Source organism: Zophobas morio, unplaced genomic scaffold (assembly GCF_036711695.1).
Source record: "Zophobas morio isolate AGI-343-1 ecotype UQ-CSIRO unplaced genomic scaffold, CSIRO_AGI_Zmor_V1 ptg000019l, whole genome shotgun sequence".
NCBI classification, from domain to species: Eukaryota; Metazoa; Arthropoda; class Insecta; order Coleoptera; family Tenebrionidae; genus Zophobas; species Zophobas morio.
Genome location: NW_026972124.1, coordinates 761,990 through 785,560, shown reverse-complemented (window position 1 = coordinate 785,560; position 23,571 = coordinate 761,990). Strand labels below are relative to the sequence as shown.

Below are 23,571 nucleotides of genomic sequence, written 5' to 3'. Positions count from 1 at the left end.
CTAAACGATAATCGAATGATCGATTATTCGGGTATAATCGAGATATCTCGATTATATCATTCGTAATCGCCCAACACTAATTTGCACTATCGACTGATGTTTGACATGACATTTGACGTATATTTCCCCTCATCTTTCAAAAAGACGTCACAAAACCGAACCTATAAAGCTGACATTTTCGACAACTTGCACCCAAGGACATTTTTACGCAAATTTCATTCATTATTGCACGACCTTTGTGAACAGTTTCATCATAGTGTCCAGTAGACGGCGCTAGGAACTTTAAGCTCCCGTGGCCTCCTGGGATCTCTTCTAAAAAAGACCATTTTAAATGGGAGTTCGCAGACCTGTTATATCTATAAGCGAATTTTCGCGACTAACTAAGTAAGTTACGGTATCTTATTACGTGTAACATTAACATTTTCGCTTTGGAAAGGTATCAGAGGAGAAGGTGTTGTGACGTCATATCGACCTTACCATGAACATACTGGCACTAACGGCCTAACGTTGCATGTATCTCGCGGTAACCAAATGTAGATCTGTCAAATGGGTCTAATGTGTTTCAAGTTTTGTTAGGTTATTTTCTTTGCCGCCTAATAAATTAATTTGCGTTCTGAGACTGATTGAGTGTTGATGGTGCAATTTTATATTAATTTGTGAAAAAAAATGTGTTCGTCAACAGAAGGTCAACTTATTAAAACAAGTTTTAACACTAATTAATGTCACAAGTTGATGAAAATTAAAACAGAAACGATTTTAAAGACAATGTTATTTCCTTCGTTAGAATTTATGTTTTGTTGTTTTTAATACATATTGTATCTATCTTTTCTTATTTTCTATAATATATATTATACATTGTTTAATAATTCTCTAGCTATTTGGTTCCTTTTGAGTTGTGCTCTTCGAGTTTCTTCATCATTGTCTTCTGCAATGAACTCTTGTACGTTAACATCTTCATAGAGCTCATCTTCCCACTGATCTTTATTCATGTAGCAAAAATTATGTAAAACGCATGCAGCAGTGGTTATTTCAATAGCTTTGCTAATGGAGTAGGTGTTAATGAATATTACTCTCCTAAATCGACCTTTAATGCGGGCAAAAATATGTTCGACCACAACACGATCAGCACTCAAATGATAGTTGTGCTGTCTTTCAATTCTATTTAAAGCTGGTCTACGCTTATAGGGTGTCATCATCCACATTTTTAATGGAAATGCACTATCTCCTAATATATGACATTCTTCATTAGGAAAATAGAACTGCGAACCATGTGTTGCAATGTTTTGGACAAATGTTGAGTTCGAAAAGACCTATAAGTTACACTTGAGGTTCAACTTCCATAATTTCAAAAATATAAATTACTCTGGAATCATGTGCCGATCCTGGGAATCCAATAAAAACGTAAGTCAAAATTTTTTCAGCAGTAGATATCACCATGGCATTAATAGAATGTCTAAGATATCTATTAACATAACTGTCATGTTGAGTATGTGGCACGACTTTTATATCTATCTGGCTACCATCAATAGCACCCAAAACATCTAAAGAAAAACATGAACATGAATCATTTTGAAATATCAAACAATTTAAAAATTTACTTGGATAATGAGTAAAACCGTTTATTACATGTTCTACCTCTTCATCAGTTCGAGGCCAAAATATGTATTTCTTCTTTATTTTTAACATAATATAAAGCAAAGCATTCACTATATTCATTGCAGTTGATGGAACAATTCCAAATCTTTGCCCAATTGACAATAAACTTTCTTGGGTTGCCATATGTGTTAAAAACGTAAGCAAAGCCTTCTCAGGTGGTATTGGTAAATTACCCCCGTGATATTTTTTCCTCATTAACTTATGGTTGTCATTTTCCAGAACAACATTTAATAAGTTTAAAAACGTTGACTTTTGTATTCGAAAAAAACGAAAAAACATGATGTCATGGTAATTTCTTAACCAATCTTCTTCAATCGGCCCTTTGTAATAGGTTTCACGTAATTTTATATACAAATTTGTGGCATTTGTTTTATTGAGAATCCAGTTACACAACAGAAGTTCATCAGCATCAAAAAAGTACTGTTCACATAAATTAATTACGCTGAGTGGCTCCATTTTCCACCAAAACTTTAATGCTGCACAGTTTTTGCAAATTGCAAGGTTATATTTTCTTACGTTCTTGTCACACTTCTTGACAGTCAATCATATTACATTATTTTCGTGATAATCGTCGCAGTATGTTGATTACGTCATTGTCATTAGGTGGGGATGTTACCAGTATCATACTTTTCAGTTACAGAAAGTTAGTCGCGAAAATTCGCTTTATATGGCCGTGGTGTAGAGTGTAGTTTTCTGTGGGTTTTATTGGATTGTACACCTCGTGGTGTGAGTGTACCAGTCGTTACATGGTGGCGTCAGCAGCGTCTATGTCACGGTGGTATAAGTAAGGTGTTTCAACTCCATTCATAAATTTTCATAAAACGGGCGCTTAAAAACTGGTATCGTAGTAGGTTGTGGGAGCTTAAGATGACCGCCACCATGTGGTAGTTACTTGTACTATTTGCGCTATCGACTGACGTTTGACATGACATTTGACGTATATTTCCCCTCATCTTTCAAAAAGATGTCACAAAACCTAACCTATAAAGCTGACATTTATGACAACTTGCATTCAAGGACATTTTTACGCAAATTTCATTCATTATTGTGGACAGTTTCATCATAGTATCCAGTAGACGGCGCTAGGAACTTTAAGCTCCCGTGGCCTTCTGGGATCTCTTCGAAAAAAGACCATTTTAAACTCGGAGTTCGCAGACCTGTTATATACGGCCGTGGTCTATGTTGTCCGTGTAATTAGACTGTCATTAAACGTCAATAGAATATATAACAAAATTGTGCCCAAAACTGATATTTCATAATCATTTCGACATCAAATGTTGACATTTGTGACTGCTGAACAGAGTTAATATACATAAAATATAACAAAACAGTAACTATATTTTGAGGTTATGTTTTAATTGTTATAAAGAAAATGAGTGTTAATTCTCTACCTCCACCTTCAACGCAGCGTGATTGTATCTCGGCGGCTACTAAACGATACAAGTATTTAAGAAGAATGTTAAAGTTCGACCAAATGGACTTCGAATTCGCATTTTGGCAAATGTTGTATTTGTTTATCGCACCTCAAAAAATTTACAAAAATTGCCGTTATAGAAAACGTAAGTTGGATTGTTAACGTAAACTGAAAATAATGGAGAACTTGCAGAAACGAAATCGCAGTTTGCGAGAGATGATCCAGCATTTCTTGTTTTGTTTGCAGCGTGGCTGTGCAGTAAGTGTTGCCCCAGTTTGTCTATTGCAACGATAATTTTCGATTTTAGTTACATCAGTTGGTTTTGCTATTGTATTAAAACTTAGATTTTGGCAATTTATTAATTTTCTTTTGTACGTAATTTTTGTTGATTGTATTGGCGTTGGAGTGATAACTGCTACATTGTTTTGGTAAATTATAATTCGAGTAACCACAGATGATTTTAGTTGGTATTTTTAGGTATGTGCTGAACAAATACTTTAGACCAAGTACTGAAGTACAAGATGTAGAATGGGGCTATTCTTTTGATGTTCATCTGAATGCCTTCTTCCCACCATTAATTTTGCTACATTTTTTCCAGCTATTCTTTTACAATGGTAAGTTTCCCTAATTGTTTACCATATAAATAAACGTGTACCTTGCAGGTCTGATAAGTCATGAATGGTTTATATCGAGATTGCTAGGAAATACCTTCTGGCTGGTGGCAGTGTTGTATTACATGTTTATAACATTTTTAGGTTATAGTTCATTGCAAATACTGAACCGAACTAATTTAATCCTCACACCAGTACCCATAGTTGTAGTTTTTTATATAATTAGTTTAGTTACTGGACTAAATATAACACATGCTTTAATGAATTTTTATAAACATAGAGTTGTTTAATATATATTTGAATCATAGTTTGTATCTAGTCTCTTAAAGTGAAATATTTATTCGTTTGTTAGTTTTTATACATATTGCTGTAATATAAAGTTTGTGGACGATTTTCATTTTTTGCGTAATGGATGACCTTCAATGGATATTAGATTGTTGTTACAAGAGTATGAAATTCGACATCGTTCAGCAATTGCATCCCCACTTAAGCGAGATTGTGATGTTTTAAATTTAATTTGTGGCAGGTTGTTTCTATGAATACTTCTTTTCTCAAGAGTGTCATTCATGGTTTGTACATTACATGTAGAGTCCGACTTTGAGCTCACTGTATCATAATTAATTTTAAAACCTTTGACATAATAACTGGTATCAGTATTTGCCTTTGGTTTACGAGAACATAACCTAAAAAATAACATTATTATTATTTTTTTCCAATAACGTGAAAACTAACTTATTCATTTTCTGCAAACCGTCATAAATTGTCAAACGGAATGAAGCCAAAAAAGGCACGATAGAGTGGACAAACGGTATGTGGTAGAAACACTAATAAATGTTTAATATTCCTGGTTCACGGAATACAAGGATTAAAAACCATAGATGACCAAAACACAGGACTTAAGCAACCAAAGCAACAGTGCAACAGTGATGAAAGGAAGGGGGAGAAAGGTCGGACCATGATACAAAGACTTTAGGTATGCTACTCCGGTGGACGAGTTTGTGCATTTTCTGAGCACAACCAACTGACGTCACAAGACCTTGATGCAGCAGCTGTCAGTGATGTGTTGATGATGTCAAAAGTCAAAACATTAACCTGTTTGCAGATTTGCAGATACGTTTTGTTATTTTCCACAGATTTTCTTGATTTTTCTTTTATTTTGCCGTTTTAAGTTAGCATAAAATGATCTTTTATTTAATTCGCGAATTCGAATAAACGTTCTTGTGCGAACTAAACAATGGTAAACTTCGTCTGCTAACATATTTTCTGGTAAGTGACGCTTTAACTGTTGTACTAGATATTTAATTATATATGGTTGCTTGTTGATTTGAGTTCCATGGAAGGTCAAGAATAGTGTTTCCAATAATTCCGCCGCATGCAGAAGGTCACTGGAGGGCTGCAGTAAATTTCCCCTGGAGAGAAATTGAATCCAATCTGCTTCAAAAGAGTGTGGTACATTTTCTGCTGGTGTTCCAAGGTGGGGATATTTGTGACGAAAACGATGGGCAACATACCCCGCCACATATCGAAGTCCTTCTGTTGAAATTTTATTGTCTTCTACATCAACTTCGACTTCGACTTCAGAAAAATGATGAGTATTAGTATCAACAAACTGCAATTTGACCAAGTGGCTATCTTCATTGCTTGGAAGAACACATTTGGTGTCGATTATTGATGAGAAAAGAGATTCCGTTAGACAAATTTCTTTCTCTTCCAAGGGAGTAAGCAATGATTCATCATCATCTTTCTCACAGTTCTTATTTATGGATATGGCAGCTGAGGAGTGTCTACCCAGTATGTACCACCTCAACCGATATTTAAAATCAATGGGGTTGGGATGATCATTACTGCCTCCCATTCCCCGAATCAATGAAAAAAAATTTTCGAGTACATCTTGATTTAAACGTCGGGTTAAAATGTAACTGATATTGTAGAATTTACTCATATACTCAAACAACGCTTGTAATGATTTGTTACTGATGATGACACCTTTTTGAAATGGTAATAATGTTGACTTTCCGATGGCTCGAACATTTTTCATTGTCTCTGTCATCATATTTATTACTAAATTTTGCTTGTCAAGTTCAATGCCATAAGCACTTACTCCTGATGGTGAAAATTTTAGGTAGGTGTTGAAAATGTCGAACCAGTCATTGACAAGTTGAATAAATTTCGATGTTTCTGAGTAGTTCCCATCAATTATTTTGTTATCGCCACACCACTGTATGGCTTTTGCAACGGTATTTGAAAAGAGTTGTGCAGCAGGTTTGACCTTCTGCCTCTGACTGCCTTTAACATCAAGGTGATACTGAGTAATTTTATGTGCAATTTTTAAATCAGATGATTGTGACGTTTTCAATAATGATTCAACATATGTTTTAGTGATGATTTCTCCATTAATTTCAAAACCTTGGTCAAGAAAATGATTTCGCAATAATTTTAGCAGATGTGGAATGTCAGCGAAAACAAAAATTAACTTTTCTGAATCAGATGGATGTGGAAACCAAACACTGTCTATATTTATTTGGAGCTGTTTCCACAGTGCCATATTTCCTGACCCCATATCACTAACAATTGCTACGACGGTATATTGGCATTCATAAAGTTGACTGACAATGTTCAATAATATTTCTTTTTTTATAGGTGTGTCAAAGTTATAATAAATTGGCTGCTTCCATGGCGAAAACAATCCACGACACATAATCACTTGTGCGGCTCTGTGAGGACCCAACGCTTGCTCAAGAGTTTTATCAAGGCAGATCTGATCCCTGATGTACATTTCATCAAATGATAGTATCGTGATGCGTTCAAGCTCTGACAGTGAGCGAGCCTTGTCGTTCATTAAAATCAAAACATCGTTTAAAACCCCTGGGTTTATGGTAAACGAGCAGGCCCATTTGCGTAATGTACTCAGTGCAGGAAGTGGATATTTACATTGTTGTCTCAAATATCTGTACGCTTTGGGGCTAATACTGCGAAGTGAAATTGCAGCCGAAATATCTTCAGTTGTCCACCTCACTCGTTTTTGGCTAATTAAAGCTTTTATTTGAGACTTTGTAAAAATGTTTGACAAAGCCTGTACTACTTTTGTATCAGATGATGTTTTTTCTAATTGTTCATTTAGTTCCATATTTTTCATTTCTGTCAGTTGAGTCTTTGTAAGCAAATCATTATATTTTTGTTCCAATTGCTCATACTTTGCTTGCCAGTCAAACGTTGCTACTTCTTGCAAGGGCTTAACATCATCGCCAAATAAATTCCTTCCACACCGTTTTGGTGATATAATGTGAGAACTCATTGTCTGAATTTTATAGTTTGTTGGCGATGCTGTTTCAACTATGTGTTGTATCTGCGTGCAGCCTTTCGGGCTTGGCGACAACTTACTTTTGTTAAATCCATTTTTTGTCGGGATGGCATTAGGCATTAACCTTCGCCTGCATTTAGGGCTGTACTCCAAAAGCCTGTGTTGTAGAGACTTATAAAAGCACTGAGCAGCAAAATGCAACGAACACATACGAGCTGAAAGGTAAAATATATTATGTTGTAACTGTTTTTTGTTGGTATAGGTTTTGTTTTAATAAATTATAATACATGAACATTTGTCTCACCATTTTTAATATTAATGACATCACTTCTGTTGCAAAATTTTACCCATTCTTCACAAATGGATTTTTCTTTCGGAAACCTAAAGAAGTGAATGTTTTTATTGTCTTTACACTTTATATATGAACTTGAACATTCAAGCACTGCACATTTCGCCATTTTCGGTACAAACTCAAAGTTTGAAATTCAAAGCACTGCAAAATACACCTGTTTTTACAAACACGATTTGCCGCCAAAAGAACGAACAGAGCTTCTATGGTTATAATAATATTAATACTAACCTGTCGGTGTAGAACAATGCTTATAACGCTCTTTTTAATGAAAAGTGTTGTAAATAAATGTAGTGAAACTTACACATTAGGCTAAATAAAATTCTACACATTCAAAAATATGATGTATTCCAATAAAAACAAAACTTTAAACAACATATTATGTATTTAATACTTTTTTAAGGATAACACGTTTATCGTACACTTAAAGTTCTTAATTTACACCTAATAATTACATACTTTGCTCGTCGACCTTTGCGTTCGCTGAAGTTTAAATTTAGCGGTCATATGTAACCGGGTGACGTCACGCAGATGTGCGCAATAGCATACCTTGTTTTCTTGTATCATGGGTCGGACCATGTCGGACGATTTCAGATATGTATTTAGATGACGCCACGGTAGGGAATTAGGGATCGTTACGTTTGGTGTTCGTTGGGTAAAAACATCTACAATTTAACCGTGCTTGTTTATCGCATCACGATCGGGGAATAATACCGGAATTGCGATTTTGTAAGGAAAAGTAGTGTGAAAATCTACTTGCCACTAGAGTATGAAAAAATAAGTCTCCCTTTTCGGTCACTCTGTTAATCGTCGAGCCGACTTGATTAGACAGATAAGCCTCTGAAACTACTGAACCGATCTTTCTAAAAATTTTATATGCATTTTAGGAATATCGTGTAGATAAAAACGTTCATCAAAATTTGTCTGCTCATCCCCACCAGTAATTTGATTACGTCATCTCAAAATTTTGCATAGTAGTACTTAATTGTTACGTAAATTTTATAAAACAAGTGGTCATTCTTAAAAACCCCCGACACAAAAAAAATAATGCTTAAGAAGTCTGAATTTGACGACATTCCCCCACCTTCGCGCTAACCGAGCTGATTTCTCTACTAACTATGTTATGGGGTTATGACTTATGACCTGATGATCCTGAAATGACTGAAGTGATTATCATTAAATATAGCTAAGAACCATCCAGAATAATTCAACTTTCAAATAAAAAAAAAACGCATTGACATCGGTTCATCCCTTTGGAAGCTACGGTATCACTGACAAAGGCTTTATACTTAAAAATGACTAATGTGATTATCATCAAACATAGCTATCCCGATGAAACCAGTTTTCAAATAAAAGAAACCGCATTGAAATCGGTCCATTCGTTTGGGAGCTACAGTGTCATAGACAGACACACAGAGAGGCAAAGGGGTCAGATATATCTCCCTCTTTTTGCGTCGGGGGTTAATAACATATTCTAACTTGTGGTTTATGAATCCGGCTTAATTTTTTACACAAGCCAGCTAGATTTTTAGACAAAATTTCAAAGTAGTATTCTTTGAATTAATGACATTTTAAAATTTACTTTAGAAATACTCACTACTAATAAGGCCCCCTCAGAACACAATACATTTTTAATGCTTTTAGCCTGGATTTCAAAGTAACTTGTAAAAAGTTAAATTTTTTAAAGAATTTGCAAGAGTTTTCGAACTCGCCCTTTTTCAAAAAAGTCAACATTTCAAGGAAAATACACCGTTTTTTCAAACAAGAATACAGTTTGGCCCAAACAAATTCCCCTTGTAAAAACACTAAAAATTCGTCTTTTAACCCTGTTATTCTGTTGGGGGCACTTCAGCACAAAAATGAATACGGTTTCGTCCAATCGTCAGAATATTAGAGCATGTAAAAATAAATAAAATAAGATAATAATGATACTTTAAGATGTAATTATTTATGATCCTATTAGAAGAGTAAAAACATCTCCGTGTTTATAAATTCCTTCAATTGATAAAGTTTTCCAATCTAAAAACATTTAAAATTAGGAATTTTACCTGGTTTTCAAAGATTTTACCCTGTTTTGAATTTTGTACTAGTAGGCCCCCTCAGAACACAATACATTTTTAATGCTTTTAGCCTGGATTTCAAAGTAACTTGTAAAAAGTTAAAAATTTATTTAAAGAATTTGCTCGGTTTTTCAAAATCACCCTTTTCAAAAAAGTCAACATTTCAAGGAAAATACACCGTTTTTTCAAACAAGAATACAGTTTGGCCCAAACAAATTCCCCTTGTAAAAACACTTAAAATTCGTCTTTTTACCCTGTTTTTCTGTTGTACTTCAGAACACAACACATTTTTAATGATTTCAGCCTGGTTTTCAAGATAACTTTTGAAAAGTTAAAATTTTTAAAGAATTTGACCGGTTTTTCCAAACGTAACCCTTTTTAAAAAAGTCAAAATTCGGACAAAGTCCTCATGAGCGAAGCGAATTTTAAGAAATATATCCTGTTTTATCAAACGTAAATACGGTTGCGTACAAACAAATTTCCCTTTTAAAAACATTTAAAATTAGGAATTTTACCTTGTTTTCAAAGATTTTACCCTGTTTTGAATTTTGTACTAGTAGGCCCCCTCAGAACACAACACATTTTTAATGCTTTTAGCCTGGATTTCAAAGTAACTTGTAAAAAGTTAAAATTTTTAAAGAATTTGCCATAGTTTTCGAAGTCACCCTTTTTTAAAAGTCAAAATTCGGACAAAGTCCTCATGAGCGAAGCGAATTTTAAGAAATATATCTTGTTTTATCAAACGTGAATACGGTTTCGGCCAAGAAAAGTTACCATTTAAAAACTCTTAAAATTCGTCTTTTTACCGTTTTTTCTGTTGGGCTACTTCAGAACAAAAAATGAATACGGTTTCTTTCAAACAAATTTCGAACAAAATCCTCATGAGCGAAGCGAATTTCCCTTTCAAAAACACGCAAAATTAGAGATTTTACCTTTTCAAGTATATTTTAAAATTAATATTTTTCAGACTTTCCCTTGTTTTTAAAAAAGTTAAAAGTTGAAGGTACTTATTTTTTATTCAAACATACATTTTTTTTAAGTTAATACACTATGTTGAAACAATATATGTTGAAACTAATTGAAAAATTCATTTATTATGATGAAGTTGAGGATAAAGTTGATCTTCCACTATATGTTGAAACAATATATATATAACAATCCCATTTGATCCCGATTTCGCCAAAACGATCGTCGAAAATAGTTCCGTAAAACTAATTTGTAATATGTTACATCATTTGTGCAATAAATAGTGTGGTCTTAAAAAAAAGAATAAAAATTCATAGTATATTACATTATTATTTTATTTCGTACAATATAAAACAAAATGCATACCTACATATAATACTCCTATTTAAATAAATTTCAGCTTGTTAAAAATAAATTATCCCTCAAAATTGGTTTACTTAAATTAACGACTCCACATATAATTATAAATAAAGAATCTACAATGGAGACTAAATGTAACGGTAAAGTATTTTTGAATATCTTGAACACTTTAATTCTCGCGTTTACACGCTCAATATGTACGCGAGCGGAAGCTATATCCCTAGAGCTTAACGCCACAGACTTTGCAAATTGTTTTTGTTTTTTTAAGAATGCTGGCCTTACCAATTTAATACCATATTCATCACATACCTTGTCGATTAAAAAACCCTTATCGACCATGATTTGGTCTACATAGGGTTCTAATTGGTCTAATAATTTTGACTGTTCAAAAATACTTTTATCTGATGCCCTCCCCCCATAAGAAGGGCTTACATAACATATAAATCCAGACGGAGTAACAGCGGTCATATATTTCAAAGTATGATGCTTTTTATAATGCGAATATAACTTTATCCGACAACATAACTTTTTGGGGGTTTGTACAGGTATTTCAGTGCAATCTAAGACAATTCGTACTGTTTGGTAATTTTTAAAACAAATAGGTATATTTTGTAAGATATTTTCCTTTGAGGGCAAATAAATGAACAATTTTAAAATATCTGATAAAACCCCAACAGTTTCAAAAAAAAAAGTCTTACATGTTGGTACACTTATATCATAAAAAAAACACATAAAGCTGAGTATGTCAAATCCAATTTACATTTCATAAAGGTCAACAAAATACGTTCTTTAATTGATAAACGTTTTACACGGGAATCCTTTTTGACAATTAAATACGAATTTGCCAGCTGATCCAAAAATTCAAATGATGGAAGCCCAGTCAAAATTTTCAAAACTTTTTCAGTTCGAATAAGACTAACAACAGAAAACCAGGACATTTGTACTTGTGTGCTTTGATTAACAACACATTTTGAGAATGCATTGTTTGTGATTTCAGTTTGGGTACTTGCACTGACACATTTTTCACTGATTGTTTGATTAAAACTGGAAGATTGATTCAATTCTTCGAGTACTTCTTGTGAATGTGATGATGATGCAACACTGAACTGCATAAGAGTTGCCGCAGCTTCTAACTCAGCTGTTACTTCAAGATTGTCTCTCCGTGTTCTCATGGTGGTCTCATTTTCAACTAATTCCTCTTGGATCTGGAATTTTAAAAAAGATCTGTACTAAACGTTTTTTGTATTGTTAAACTTACTTGTCTACGATGGTTTAATCGCTTCAACCTGTTCTCCTTTTGCTTCATCATGTGTTCAATATCTCTTTCTCCTGCTTTTGGCAAATTCTGAGTTGGTATGGCAGTTGTTTTTAAAACCCTCCTAGCAAAACAACCTGTTTGAAAGTTCATGTAGGTATTAAGTATGTATTAACATTTCCTAACTTCATTTCTTACATTCATTTGGGGTGATATAATCTTCTTCTGTAAAATGCCTAGAACACACTCTTGTATTCGAACGTACAGGTTTACCCATTTTTATATTCTTCACCCAGAGAACACGTCTTTTAACCCGAACTTTATTTCCAAAAGCATCTGTATATAACATCGTTTGATCCACAGTGGGAAATCGGTGATACAATAGTTCAGGGTTTTTCTTCATAACTGCATTGCAACCATATACGCAACAATTAACATTGGACTTACTAGTGGATCTTCTTTTATTAATGTCTTTCAAAATACAATCCATATTGGCCTCCGTTTGATTTATTTTTCCGAAAATAACACTCAAACACTCCACACCGTGAAACGTCACTAACTTGGTATCCCACCAAGACGCACGTGTCTGTTAGTACGCAATACGCCGTCAGAGGGCGTATCACTTGTCTTTAAAACACAATTATTATGATGAAGCTGAGGATAAAGTTGATCTTCCCGACTCGGGGCTTGGGCGATTACTATTAATGAATGAACAAAACATAAGATTATAGCTATGTATATGTACTTTCTCACCTGAAGGCTAATACTCGCTTGAGGGCTTCAATAAATGCATCTACTTGGACTTGCTCTATGAATACTAATCGTGTGTTTGGTTGCCCATGAAGAAATAGGGTGACTTCCCCAGGCACTGTATCGTCAAAAGTTTGTATGTCACTATCTTCCAAAAACGACAAACGTTCACCGTTAGAATAATAGAACAGCACAGTATCGGTTTTTAGGGTAACCTTAACAGCTTCTATCTGAGGGGACTCTCCCTGTTTATATGTTACCACGTAGGAGGACATTTTCGCTTTTCTGAACTTTATATTTCGACGTTCACGGGCAAACTGGCGAAAATTGCTTATCCTGTTTTTCATATTCATTTTATCTAAAATAAAAACTACCTATTCTCAGCATACATTAATTTCAACACCCATGCGGACCAATGGGCAATCCGCTTTACAGAGTCCAATAAAAGGCAGAGCACTTTAGCGCGCCAAATACAAAACGGAAAACGCTCGAACTCTTGTTACGTGTTTCTCCCTTCATGCAGAGGGGGTAGTTTGTGCTGCAGAGCGTGCACTCGTGCAGAGTTCAGCGGTGGTTCAGCGTTTTAAGCGGGAAAACATTTGTCCGTAAAAGTCACTGTTCTCTAGATTTTTGCGAACGCAATTTAAGTGTAAATAGTGAAGCTGTTAAAAAATCAGCAATTATTATTGCTTTAATTTTCTCGCTGCTATCAATTTATTAGTTCACTGTTCAATAGTTAATTGAAAAATGGAAAGGTATGTTTGAGGTTACGTTGTATAATTATTTATTAAGTATTGAATATTTTTATGTAAGTCCACCAACTTGTAATGCATGTCACAAGACATTTAGCAGCGTTTCGACAAAAAACCGGCACATGAAGACAATGCACAATATAATGATCGAAGAAAAAAAATCGAAACACATTCGTTGCCCTTTATGCCCCATAGAACAGGAAACTCTAGTAAACCAGGAAATGCTAATTAATCATTTAACAGAAATACACAAAGTAAGTATTAAAGAATTTGACATGAGTTTTAGAAATATGGAAGAATTTCAATTGTGGAGATCGAAGGAAAATAGAGAAGTAGATTATGCATGTGCTAGAAGTAAAAAAACGTCAAATGGTGACCAATTAATCTATTACAATTGTAACCGAAGTGACTCTTATGGTGCGTTGTTTAACGTAATTATAAAATGGATAATAACTGTTACAATGATGTGAATTTAGGCTTCCATAGTAGATGTACGAAGAGGGGAATGAAGACTGGGGGCACTATTCGAATTTCAGGAATATGTCCATCAAGGATAGTCGTTAGAATCTGTGGAAATGGTAACTTTTATGACTTCAAATTAATGGTAGTTATGGTGCAAACATTTTTAGGTATGGTGAATGTAAAATTTGTTGAAACACATGTTGGACATCAAAATGAATTAAGAACAAAAAGGTTAACGAAAGAAGATCAAATGATATTAGTGGAACAGTTGCATGCAGGAGTAACAAATGAAAGAATACTACAGGATGCACGAAAAATCAATGAAAACCAATTGGAACGAAAAAATTTAATAACAAGAGGGGATTTAGAATATTTGATAAGGAAATTTAATGTGAATAAAAGACGAAATGCAGATGACATGGTGGCTACAGCTTTGAAAATTGAAGAGTGGAATAAAGATGGGAAAAATTATGCATTTTTATTTAAGAGAAAAGGTAACTAAACATTCATATAAATTACTTAGCTTTTTTGCATGAAATATTAGTAAAATTGTAATAGTAGTGGGTTAAGTTTTTAGAAGTAGATATTTATAGGGTAACTGGTGAAAGAATGGTGGTGGAATTAATATGTTTCAGGTGAAAGTCACCCTGACCTATTAGATACAGATTTTGCAGTTGGATATATGAATGAGATAATGGAGAAGAAATTGAAAGATTTTAAACGAATAATTTGTATTGATGGAACACATGGAACCAACAGAATGAATTATGAGTTAACAACAATTCTAATAAGAGATGAAGATAATATGGGTTTCCCAGTGGCCTTTTTAGTTTCTAATAGATTGGATACATTAATTCAGAAAGTTTTTTTTGCAGCGTTAAAGGAAAAATTAGGTCACATTATTGAAGCTGAATATGTGATGAGTGATGATGATCCAAAATAGTATAATGCATGGATTGACATAATGAAGACTGAAAGAAAACCACGACGACTACTATGTAGCTGGCATGTTATTAAGAATTGGAACATTCAAGGACGATCAAAGTTAAAGAAACAAGAAAATAGACTCAAAATGAAAAAAGAGATGCGAAACATTTTAAAAGAGACCAAAGTCGAAAAGTTTATAGAACTTAAGGAAAATTATTTCAACCATCTAATGGAGGAAAATGAATTTTCTTTTTTAAATTATTTAAAAAAGTATAATTTTTATACCATTTCAAATAGGAAAAGGGTGTAATTATTATTACTAGAGCTGTGCGGTTGAAATTTATTTACCCCCACTATCGGCCCACAGTGCCGATCGCTACACAGCCTTGCCTTGCTTGCTTCTCGCTTTTCAGTTGTGGATTATTTTTGATAATTCACACAAATAGTTTTATTGTCAGCGAGACGGACACCTGAACATTATTAAAATTATGATTACTCTTATTTCGTGAATATGGATTTTAAAATCATGAACTGACATGCCGTTAACATTATTTTTCGCGTAATTTTCTTCGCGATACTTAACGTCGGTTGCAAGCCTATGGCCTGCCGGAGTGGGGGTCAATTCGCAGCGTTTAAATTTCAACCGCACAGCTCTAATTATTACTTTCAGGAACTACTTTCAGAATGAAGATAGGATCATGATGTGGGCTCACTGTTTTAGGATTAATGTTGGAATTAACACGAATATGGCCATAGAATCCCTAAATAAAGTATTGAAACATAATAAAATGAAGGGGAACCGTAATATCAGGTAAAAATAATTATTAATGTTTTAGTGAATTACATAAAATATAGTAATTTATATAACTATAATATTAATAGCTATATAAAACTATTATATTTCCAGAATTGAAAAATTATTAGACATGTTAGAAGAACTAGTAAACGAAAAAATGTGGAAAAAAATTTTGAACACTGAAAGACCAAATGCCAATAATTATCAACATAAAGTAACAGCAGAAGCACATAAGAAGGCGGAAAATATGACAAATTGTGTAGACACAATTGAGTTTGGTAAGTTCAGGGTAAAATCATCAACAGGTAAACATTTTTATTGCGTGTCTTATAATTTAATTTGTGATAAAGATTGTCGAAGTATGTATTGCAATGAATGTAAAGTATGTTTCCATAGATATAAGTGTGAATGTCCAGAATTTAGTGTGAAAACTGCTGTATGCAAGCATATACATGCGGTCGTTCTGTATGAAAGGAGAGTGCATGGATCTGTTTTAGATACTGTAAATACAGGTACAGGAGAGCCTTCAAATGCTAATGAATATACCAAAAACAAATACCAGGATGACTTAAATTTATTTTTAGAAGAACAAATGAGTGAAGGAAATAATCCAATTGATTTTGAAAGACAAAAAAAGGTGCATTAAAGAATTGTGTTTTGAAGTATGATTAGTAAAATTGATTTTTTTTATAGATTGAGCTAGATGAAGTGGTTAATTATACGATGAAATTAGATAAGGGGTCTTTTGAAAAGTTTATGAACATGTTTAGGAATTTTAAGAATAACCTGGAGGGTGCAGAGACGACTGAAGTACTTAATAAGAAGAGGAAAATAGAAAAACAGACGTATTATCCAAATAGAAAATAAAATGGTAAAATTTGTGAGAAAATTATTGGTGGGGGCAGTAGCTAGTCTGGTGGTAGATTGCAAATAAAACTGCTTTTATAAATTTAGTTGTTTTCTTGTACATATTCTTGAAATAAAATTTATAGTTATTACTGTATGATGGATTCTTTAAAAATGTAGTTAGTATATAAATTTGTTAGTGTTTTTTATGGGTGTTACTGGTGTTGACTAGAGCTTGTTGGTTTGTAATTTGTAACCAATATATTTCTCAAGTGATTTGTGTTGTTTTTTTTTTTAATAAATATATTGCACAATTTATATGTGTATTATTTTATTGTCGTCTGAAGCATTTTCCGAGTTTTAAATTTCATTTACGTTCCAATTTTATACAGTGCGTTATTTAACGAATGCATGGATTTACATGGTGTAAACTTCATCTCGTTTTAATGGTTTTTCTACTGCGAGTTTCCAAACTCTGATTGATATACGCTTACTTTACATTATTTTTACACGTTATGACAGTTTTTGAAGTCCAAAAAGTTAAAAAAAATTATTCCGATTTTTAATGTTTTATACTTCATTGTCACCAAAGAATGTCACAATAAAATGATAATGACATACCGTAACCATTTAAACCTTTGCTTGAGTTGTATAAATGGACGTTTTTTATTTGTATGTAAAAGTCAGGGGACACGTCTTCAAAAATATTAGATATCAGGTAAAGTGATTAAAATGATGGAATTATTTTAATTTTTAATTGGACTATCTGTGGCTCTAAAAATTATCAGAATTTGTAAAAAATAATGTGAACTAAGCGTGTACTTGCAGCAGAAAAACCATTAACACGACTCAAAGTATACGGCATGTCAATCCCTATAATGCATCCGTAAAAAAAACCCACTGTACAAGATTAATTTTAAATTTAAATTACGCGCCATTGGAAGACCCCGCCTCTTCTGTGTAATTGGTCCGCATGGGTGTTGAAATTAATGTATCCTCCTATTCTCTCAAACTGTAAACATCAGGTAAACATCATGATACAATAAATACTAGGTATGATATTGCGCACGTACGGAGTGGGGGAGTGACGTCACTGGGTGAGTAAACACAGGCATTTCGCGCGTATTCTGCAACGTTTTTCTGTCTTCCACGTATTTTTCAGAAGGTTTAGTGGCTGCACGTTATGTTTTAATAATTTGATAAAGTTACAACGATGCGTTGTGGCGTTTTTGGGTGTAATAGCGATAAACAATCAAGACATTTTCAAAAAGACATACAATTTTATTCGTTTCCAAGGGACAAGTATGGGTTATTTCTTGTCGTACGGACTCATTTATAGTAAAAAATGCAAGAGTGTGTTCACAGCATTTTAGTGAAGACGATTTCGAGCGAAATTTGCAACACGAACTTCTAAATTATCTTCCTAAAAAAGGAAAAAAAAAAAAAAAACTAAAATTTGGAGATCAGCCAAGTTAGTTAAAGACATTTGTTCTAGGGATGAAATCTCAGAAATTAAGTAGGTTATTTTACTTGAATATTGATATAAATCAAACAAATTCAATTAAAACAAAAAGTTCCCAAAGAACATCTTGTAGTACTCTTTTTTTAGCAATTATTTTATATTTTCATTTATTTTATAGCACTTAAACTAATGAAGCAAATGCTATTTCGGATGATAAAACAGAATCTACAAGTAAATCTGTTGGGTATATTGAACATTTATTGTATTTACTCAAGGATTCTTTTTTTTTGCACAATTACTTTTATGTTTGCACGGTTTTTTTTGCATGATGTATATTTCTTTCTCAAGGGAAACGATTATTTGTATATTTAATTATGTTTTTTACGTAGTACATACAAGTACAGATCAAGATATACAGACAGAAGATCTAGAAGCAAAAATTGCTTATCTTAAAAAACTAAACGACGAACTTTCAAAAGAAAATCAAGCTATGAAAACAATTTTCACTCCAAGACAAATCATCGAAAAATTGTTAATTAACATGTAGGTTACAGTTCAATAGTACATTGTACTTATTTTTAGTGGTTACTTTTTCTTGTACTCAGTTTTTGAAAGATTAGAACAGAATTTCTAAAGTAGATTTATATTTAAGATAATTATGTTCACGTTAAATGTACATAATTACCATAACAACAAGTCTGTTCATGATATCAAATAAAAACCTAAAAAAGCAAAAAATGGATAATTCTGAAGATCTTGGCATTTTCAGATAACCTGTGCGCTACTAACGAGAAAAATAGCACTTTTTTTATAATTATCTTCAAATTAAAGCCGCACTTTTCTATTGAGTACACGAAAAATAAAATTAAACGCGAAATTTTAATTTGATGCACACAATAGAAATACGTATCAAACTCCGTTAAATTCGTTTTTACAATTTAATTCAGATAATTCACGTAAATTTAGTTTTCAGGTTGTTTAATGCAGCATTACAATTATTATATTATAATATAGAGGTTGTACAACACATTTTTTTAAATATAAAATAAATTATAACAATAAAAATAAAAAATATTAGCGATTCTTCGTGCTTTTGTGTTGAAATCCCAATAGTTCTACTCACCGAGTGACGTCACTGCGCGAACTGGTTTCATTTTGAGCCGCACGAGTATCATACCTAGAGAATTATTATATCATGGGTAAACATCAAATGTGTCCATGGGACAAGACTACACGCGCGCGCAGTTGTATGTATAAATGGTTGCATATGCTGCATACCGTAAAATTAAATCGAGCGGCTTTTATGTTGATTAATAACTCACATTCCTAATAAATCGCTTTGTTTTTAAAAAAGTACAACAATATCCCATTTCTTTATCTAAGAGAACAAAAACAACAATTTTAAACAGATTTTAAAAATTTATGCACACGTTCTTTCACTTCTTCTGGAGATAACTTTGTGATTAAAATAACAGCAACTCGTAATTTTTCGCAATAATTCAACTTCTTCATCTATATACCATATAACCGAAGTATTTTTAATAATGTTTTTTAAGGAGAGAAATATTAAGTTGCATCACTCTGCATTCTACATACTGTAATTTTTTTTTGTCTAATTAATATCCAAAGGGTATTGTATCAAAGTTTTTTAGAATAACTCTCTTGTCATAAACAAAACCAAATTCCGTTGTTTCTACTTTATTTAAAAGTTCTTTAGTTTTAGTATCTCTGGTAATTCGATTATATTGTGTACTGATTTTTACTGTCTTTGTGTCCTAAACTATTATTCATGCTATCGGAATTAATCTTTTCGGACGTTTCATAGTTTAATGTAAATCCTTTAATTTTGCAAACAACTTTACCTGTATTAGTTTTATAACAATAACTTTTTGGACCTGTTGATACCCAATCAGCAATCCATACGTCCTTACCTAATTCATCGGTCCAATCTCCCAATAGACAACCTGTTTTAACAGTGTTTTTACCATTATCTATATATACAATGCTATCTGTATCATAATATATTACACTTTCTCCTAATATGTCTAACATTTCGTACAATCTTAGTCTAGCATTTGCAGTTGTAAAAGCAGCTATAAATATATTAGTATTGAAATCATTTTCTAGATAGCAACCTTTATACTTGTAATCAATTTGTAACATATTTTCGTTTAATTCATTGATATGTATATTATCAAGTCTGTCGTCTAATAAGATCTCATAAAATCTCTTAATATCTGTAACATACTCTGTTGCCCCCATATTTTGTCTTTGACCAAATTTACCCCATAAGGAATTTAAACAGATTTTTGCAACAGCTCTCTTTCCAGGATTATTTTCTATTTTACCCAATTCAATACCTAGATTCTCTTTTACGGCTTTTCTATATTCTTCTTCTGATTCAAAATCATTTCTCCATTCACTTGTCTCTAACTTTATTTTCATAAATGCTTTTACATATCCTTTAAACAAATAACTCAATTTTTGTTCAAAATGCCAAACTTCATCAATAGTTATTATTTTGTATCCTTTTTCAATTGCTTTTCTTACTTCGTTTGTACACCAGGTTCCTCTGATAATTCTTTGAGATTCCGTATGAGTACACTTATCTTGTGGGGTTTATGTTGGTCAGGACTCAATGACTCTCAATCCCCAACAATTAACAATTTATTCACAAAGGTTCACACAAGAGAAAATACAAAGCAGTGTTCACGTCAGAGCGAGACTCTCAGAAGTACTAATTCTCACTAGCCCTCTCGTGGGGGGAAACGCCGCGGTCAGGTCTACATAGATGGCGCCACATCACTCCTTCCCCAGTGAGAGGGTTGCGAACACTCGAGCGATTAGAAAGTTTTTACTATTATTTATGTACAATGAGTTATAAGCATTACATTTTAGTGAAATTGGACGAAATCTTTGTAGCGCGACGGAAATCTGACGCGTCTCCCTGATCGGGCGGTCTGCTCGCTTCGTGCTTGTTGGTTGGGCGCGACTGTCTCGGCGCCAGAATTGGAATCGTCACTAGGGACTTCATCTGGTGGGTTGGCGGTACGGTTGGTACTCGTGCATGGAGTGAAATCTGTCATTCTTTCGACGTATGCGGGTTTTAACCTATCAACGGATACGTTTGCAGCCCTACCCTTAATTAGCAAGGTGAAAAACTTGTCGTGGCGTTCCAGCACTTTGAAAGGACCTTCATATGGGGGCTGAAGTGGTTTCCGTATGAGATCCACTCTCACAAACACAAACTCTGATTGCTGCAAGTTGTTTGGCATATGGACGTAGGGCTTGTTGTGGTGCCGTGCTGCTGGGTATTTTAGGCACTGCATTCGGGCTTTCAACTGCTCCACGAACTGGTTTGTCAGCGGGGGCAGTGTCTGTGGGTTCGACGTTGCTGCCTCAAACATGTCGCCTGGAAGCCGGAGAGACGTACCGTAAACTAAGTCGGCTGCAGATGTATTGATGTCTTCTTTTAGCGTTGTTCTTAGGCCTAATAAGACTAGAGGTAGGGCGTCAGTCCACTTGCTATCGTGGCACATGAGAGATGTCTTCAGTGACCGATGGAAACGTTCAACTAGACCATTACTCGGTGGGTGGTAGGCTGTGGTTTTAATGTGGTGTGTGTCTAGCATCTGTGTCAGGGATGAAAACAGTGATGACTGGAATTGGGTACCTCTATCTGTAGTTATTTTGGCTGGTGTTCCGAAACGACAAATCCATGTGTTGACAAATGCTTTAGCGCATGTTTCAGCTGTAATATCTTGAATCGGCGTTGCCTCTGGCCATCGTGTGAATCTATCAATTAGGGTTAGCAAGTACTCCTTCCCATTTGCTGAGGGTAGTGGCCCTACAATATCCAAGTGCACATGGGAAAATCTGGCATCCGGGTTTGCGAACGTGCCAACTGGTGCATGGGTGTGTTTGTGCACTTTGGCCTTCTGACATTTTAGGCATTCTCTTACCCATGTTGCTATGTTTTTCCGCATGGAGGGCCAGAAATATTTCTTCGAAATCTGTTTAGTGGAGGATTTCACTCCGGGGTGTGCTACTTGGTGGATGGTGTCGAAAATGTGTCTTCGGAACGTTTTTGGAACGTAGAGTCTGTTGCCGTGGTTGGATTCATACCAGAGTGGTTCGTCTATGACAGGTGCTGTAATGGTGATGAACGCGAACTTGCTCTGCTTTTTTAGCTCTTGCAATTCTGTGTCTTCCTTTTGTGCTTTAGCTAGTTGTGCGAGAGAGAACTCTGAACGTGTAATTGCGCTGATTCTTGATAGTGCGTCGGCTGGAATATTGTTCGAGCCGTGAATGTGTCTGATATCGGTGGTGAACTGTGAGATTAAGTCCAGGTGTCGACACTGTCTAGGCGAGCATTTTTCAGGTTTTTGTTGGAAGGCGTACGTGAGTGGTTTGTGATCGGTATAGATTACAAAGTGTCTACCTTCTAGAAAGTGTTTAAAATGTATCACGCTTTTATAGATCGCTAGGAGCTCCCTGTCATAGGCGCTGTACTTCCTTTCAGCGGCTGTCAATTTCGATGAGAAAAATGCGAGGGGCTTTTGAGACGATTCTTCCAACTGCTGTAACACTCCTCCGATGGCCTCAGCTGAAGCATCTACTGCTAAACTGAGTGGCAGTGTGGGATCGGGGAATGTTAGTGTTGTTATGTTAGCTAGATCCGACTTACATTTTTCGAAAGCTCTCTCAGCTTCCTGGTTCCAACGTAACTCGGCGTTTTTACGTGAACACCCTTGAAGAAGGTTGTTCAGGGGTGCTTGGGTATTTGCTGCGCCATTGATCCATCTGCGGTAATAGTTTAGCATTCCCAAAAACCTCTGCAAGTCTTTTGAAGTTTTTGGTTTTGGGAAAGTTCTTATTGCGCTGACTTTCTCTGGGAGCGGTTCCAGGCCTTTGTTTGAAACCTTGACGCCAAGGAATGCTAGCTCAGGTACGCCAAACTTGCATTTTCCTGGATTGATGACTATGCCATGTTTGTGCAGACGTCGGAGCACTTCCTCCACATGTTGGACATGTTCTTGTTCTGACGTACTGGCAACAAGTATGTCGTCTATATAGGCGTAGGCGAAGTCGAGTCCGTACAATGCTTGGTCTACAAATCTCTGGAATGTTTGTCCAGCATTTTTTAACCCATATGGCATCCGCAGGAATTCGAAGAGTCCGAATGGTGTTGTGACAGCTGTCTTTGGTCTATCGCTTGGATTTACAGGTATCTGAAAATATGCGGTTAATAGGTCCAATGAGGAGAAAATTGTCTTGCCCTTTAAATTGGCGGCGAAGTCTTGGATGTGCGGCACTGGATAGCGGTCGGGGATTGTGACTGCGTTAAGACCGCGATAGTCCCCGCATAGACGCCATGTGCCATTGTTTTTGGGGACCATATGCAAAGGGCTGGCCCAAGGTGAGGAGGACGGCTGTATGATGCCATTTTCCCTCATGCGCCGAAATTCTTCTTTGGCGATTCGCAGCTTGTCAGGCGGCAGTCTTCGGGGTCTACAGTGGGCTGGGGGTCCCCGAGTTGGAATGTGGTGAACCACGTCGTGTTTCGTTTCGCGTGGTGTTGTTGTAGTTCGGGTGACCTCTGGG

General features: G+C 34.8%; 4 protein-coding genes across 7 annotated transcripts; 2 read left to right on the top strand and 2 right to left on the bottom strand.

The window, feature by feature from the left end:
• Positions 1 to 848: 848 nt before the first annotated feature.
• On the bottom strand, positions 849 to 1,437 carry LOC135131165 (putative nuclease HARBI1). The gene is made up of 2 exons (XM_064058747.1): positions 1,363 to 1,437; positions 849 to 1,310 (listed from the first exon to the last, which is right to left on the bottom strand). Exons 1-2 carry the CDS (start codon positions 1,435 to 1,437, stop codon positions 849 to 851), a joined length of 537 nt encoding a protein of 178 aa, XP_063914817.1.
• Positions 1,438 to 2,041: 604 nt separating this feature from the next.
• On the top strand, positions 2,042 to 7,274 carry LOC135131257 (protein unc-50 homolog). Its single transcript, XM_064058918.1, has 8 exons — positions 2,042 to 3,215; positions 3,263 to 3,328; positions 3,378 to 3,498; positions 3,548 to 3,684; positions 3,733 to 5,472; positions 5,804 to 5,980; positions 6,061 to 6,263; positions 6,322 to 7,274. Exons 1-5 carry the CDS (start codon positions 3,029 to 3,031, stop codon positions 3,969 to 3,971), a joined length of 750 nt encoding a protein of 249 aa, XP_063914988.1. The 5' UTR covers positions 2,042 to 3,028; the 3' UTR covers positions 3,972 to 5,472; positions 5,804 to 5,980; positions 6,061 to 6,263; positions 6,322 to 7,274.
• Positions 7,275 to 10,674: 3,400 nt separating this feature from the next.
• Positions 10,675 to 13,095, bottom strand: LOC135131140 (uncharacterized). Its single transcript, XM_064058716.1, has 4 exons — positions 12,726 to 13,095; positions 12,171 to 12,670; positions 11,976 to 12,109; positions 10,675 to 11,922 (listed from the first exon to the last, which is right to left on the bottom strand). Exons 2-4 carry the CDS (start codon positions 12,460 to 12,462, stop codon positions 11,428 to 11,430), a joined length of 921 nt encoding a protein of 306 aa, XP_063914786.1. The 5' UTR covers positions 12,463 to 12,670; positions 12,726 to 13,095; the 3' UTR covers positions 10,675 to 11,427.
• A 119-nt stretch (positions 13,096 to 13,214) lies between these two features.
• Positions 13,215 to 16,608, top strand: LOC135131139 (uncharacterized). 4 transcript variants are annotated; one of them, XM_064058713.1, is made up of 8 exons: positions 13,215 to 13,477; positions 13,536 to 13,891; positions 13,951 to 14,052; positions 14,104 to 14,430; positions 14,572 to 15,133; positions 15,534 to 15,674; positions 15,771 to 16,296; positions 16,353 to 16,608. In XM_064058713.1, the coding sequence occupies exons 1-5, from the start codon at positions 13,470 to 13,472 to the stop codon at positions 14,877 to 14,879; spliced, it is 1,101 nt and encodes a 366-aa protein (XP_063914783.1). In that variant the 5' UTR covers positions 13,215 to 13,469; the 3' UTR covers positions 14,880 to 15,133; positions 15,534 to 15,674; positions 15,771 to 16,296; positions 16,353 to 16,608. The 4 variants fall into 4 exon arrangements, with proteins under 4 accessions (XP_063914783.1, XP_063914785.1, XP_063914784.1 ...); XM_064058715.1 differs by having other exon boundaries at positions 15,522 to 15,674; XM_064058714.1 differs by having other exon boundaries at positions 14,572 to 15,169; positions 15,547 to 15,674.
• Positions 16,609 to 23,571: the final 6,963 nt, after the last annotated feature.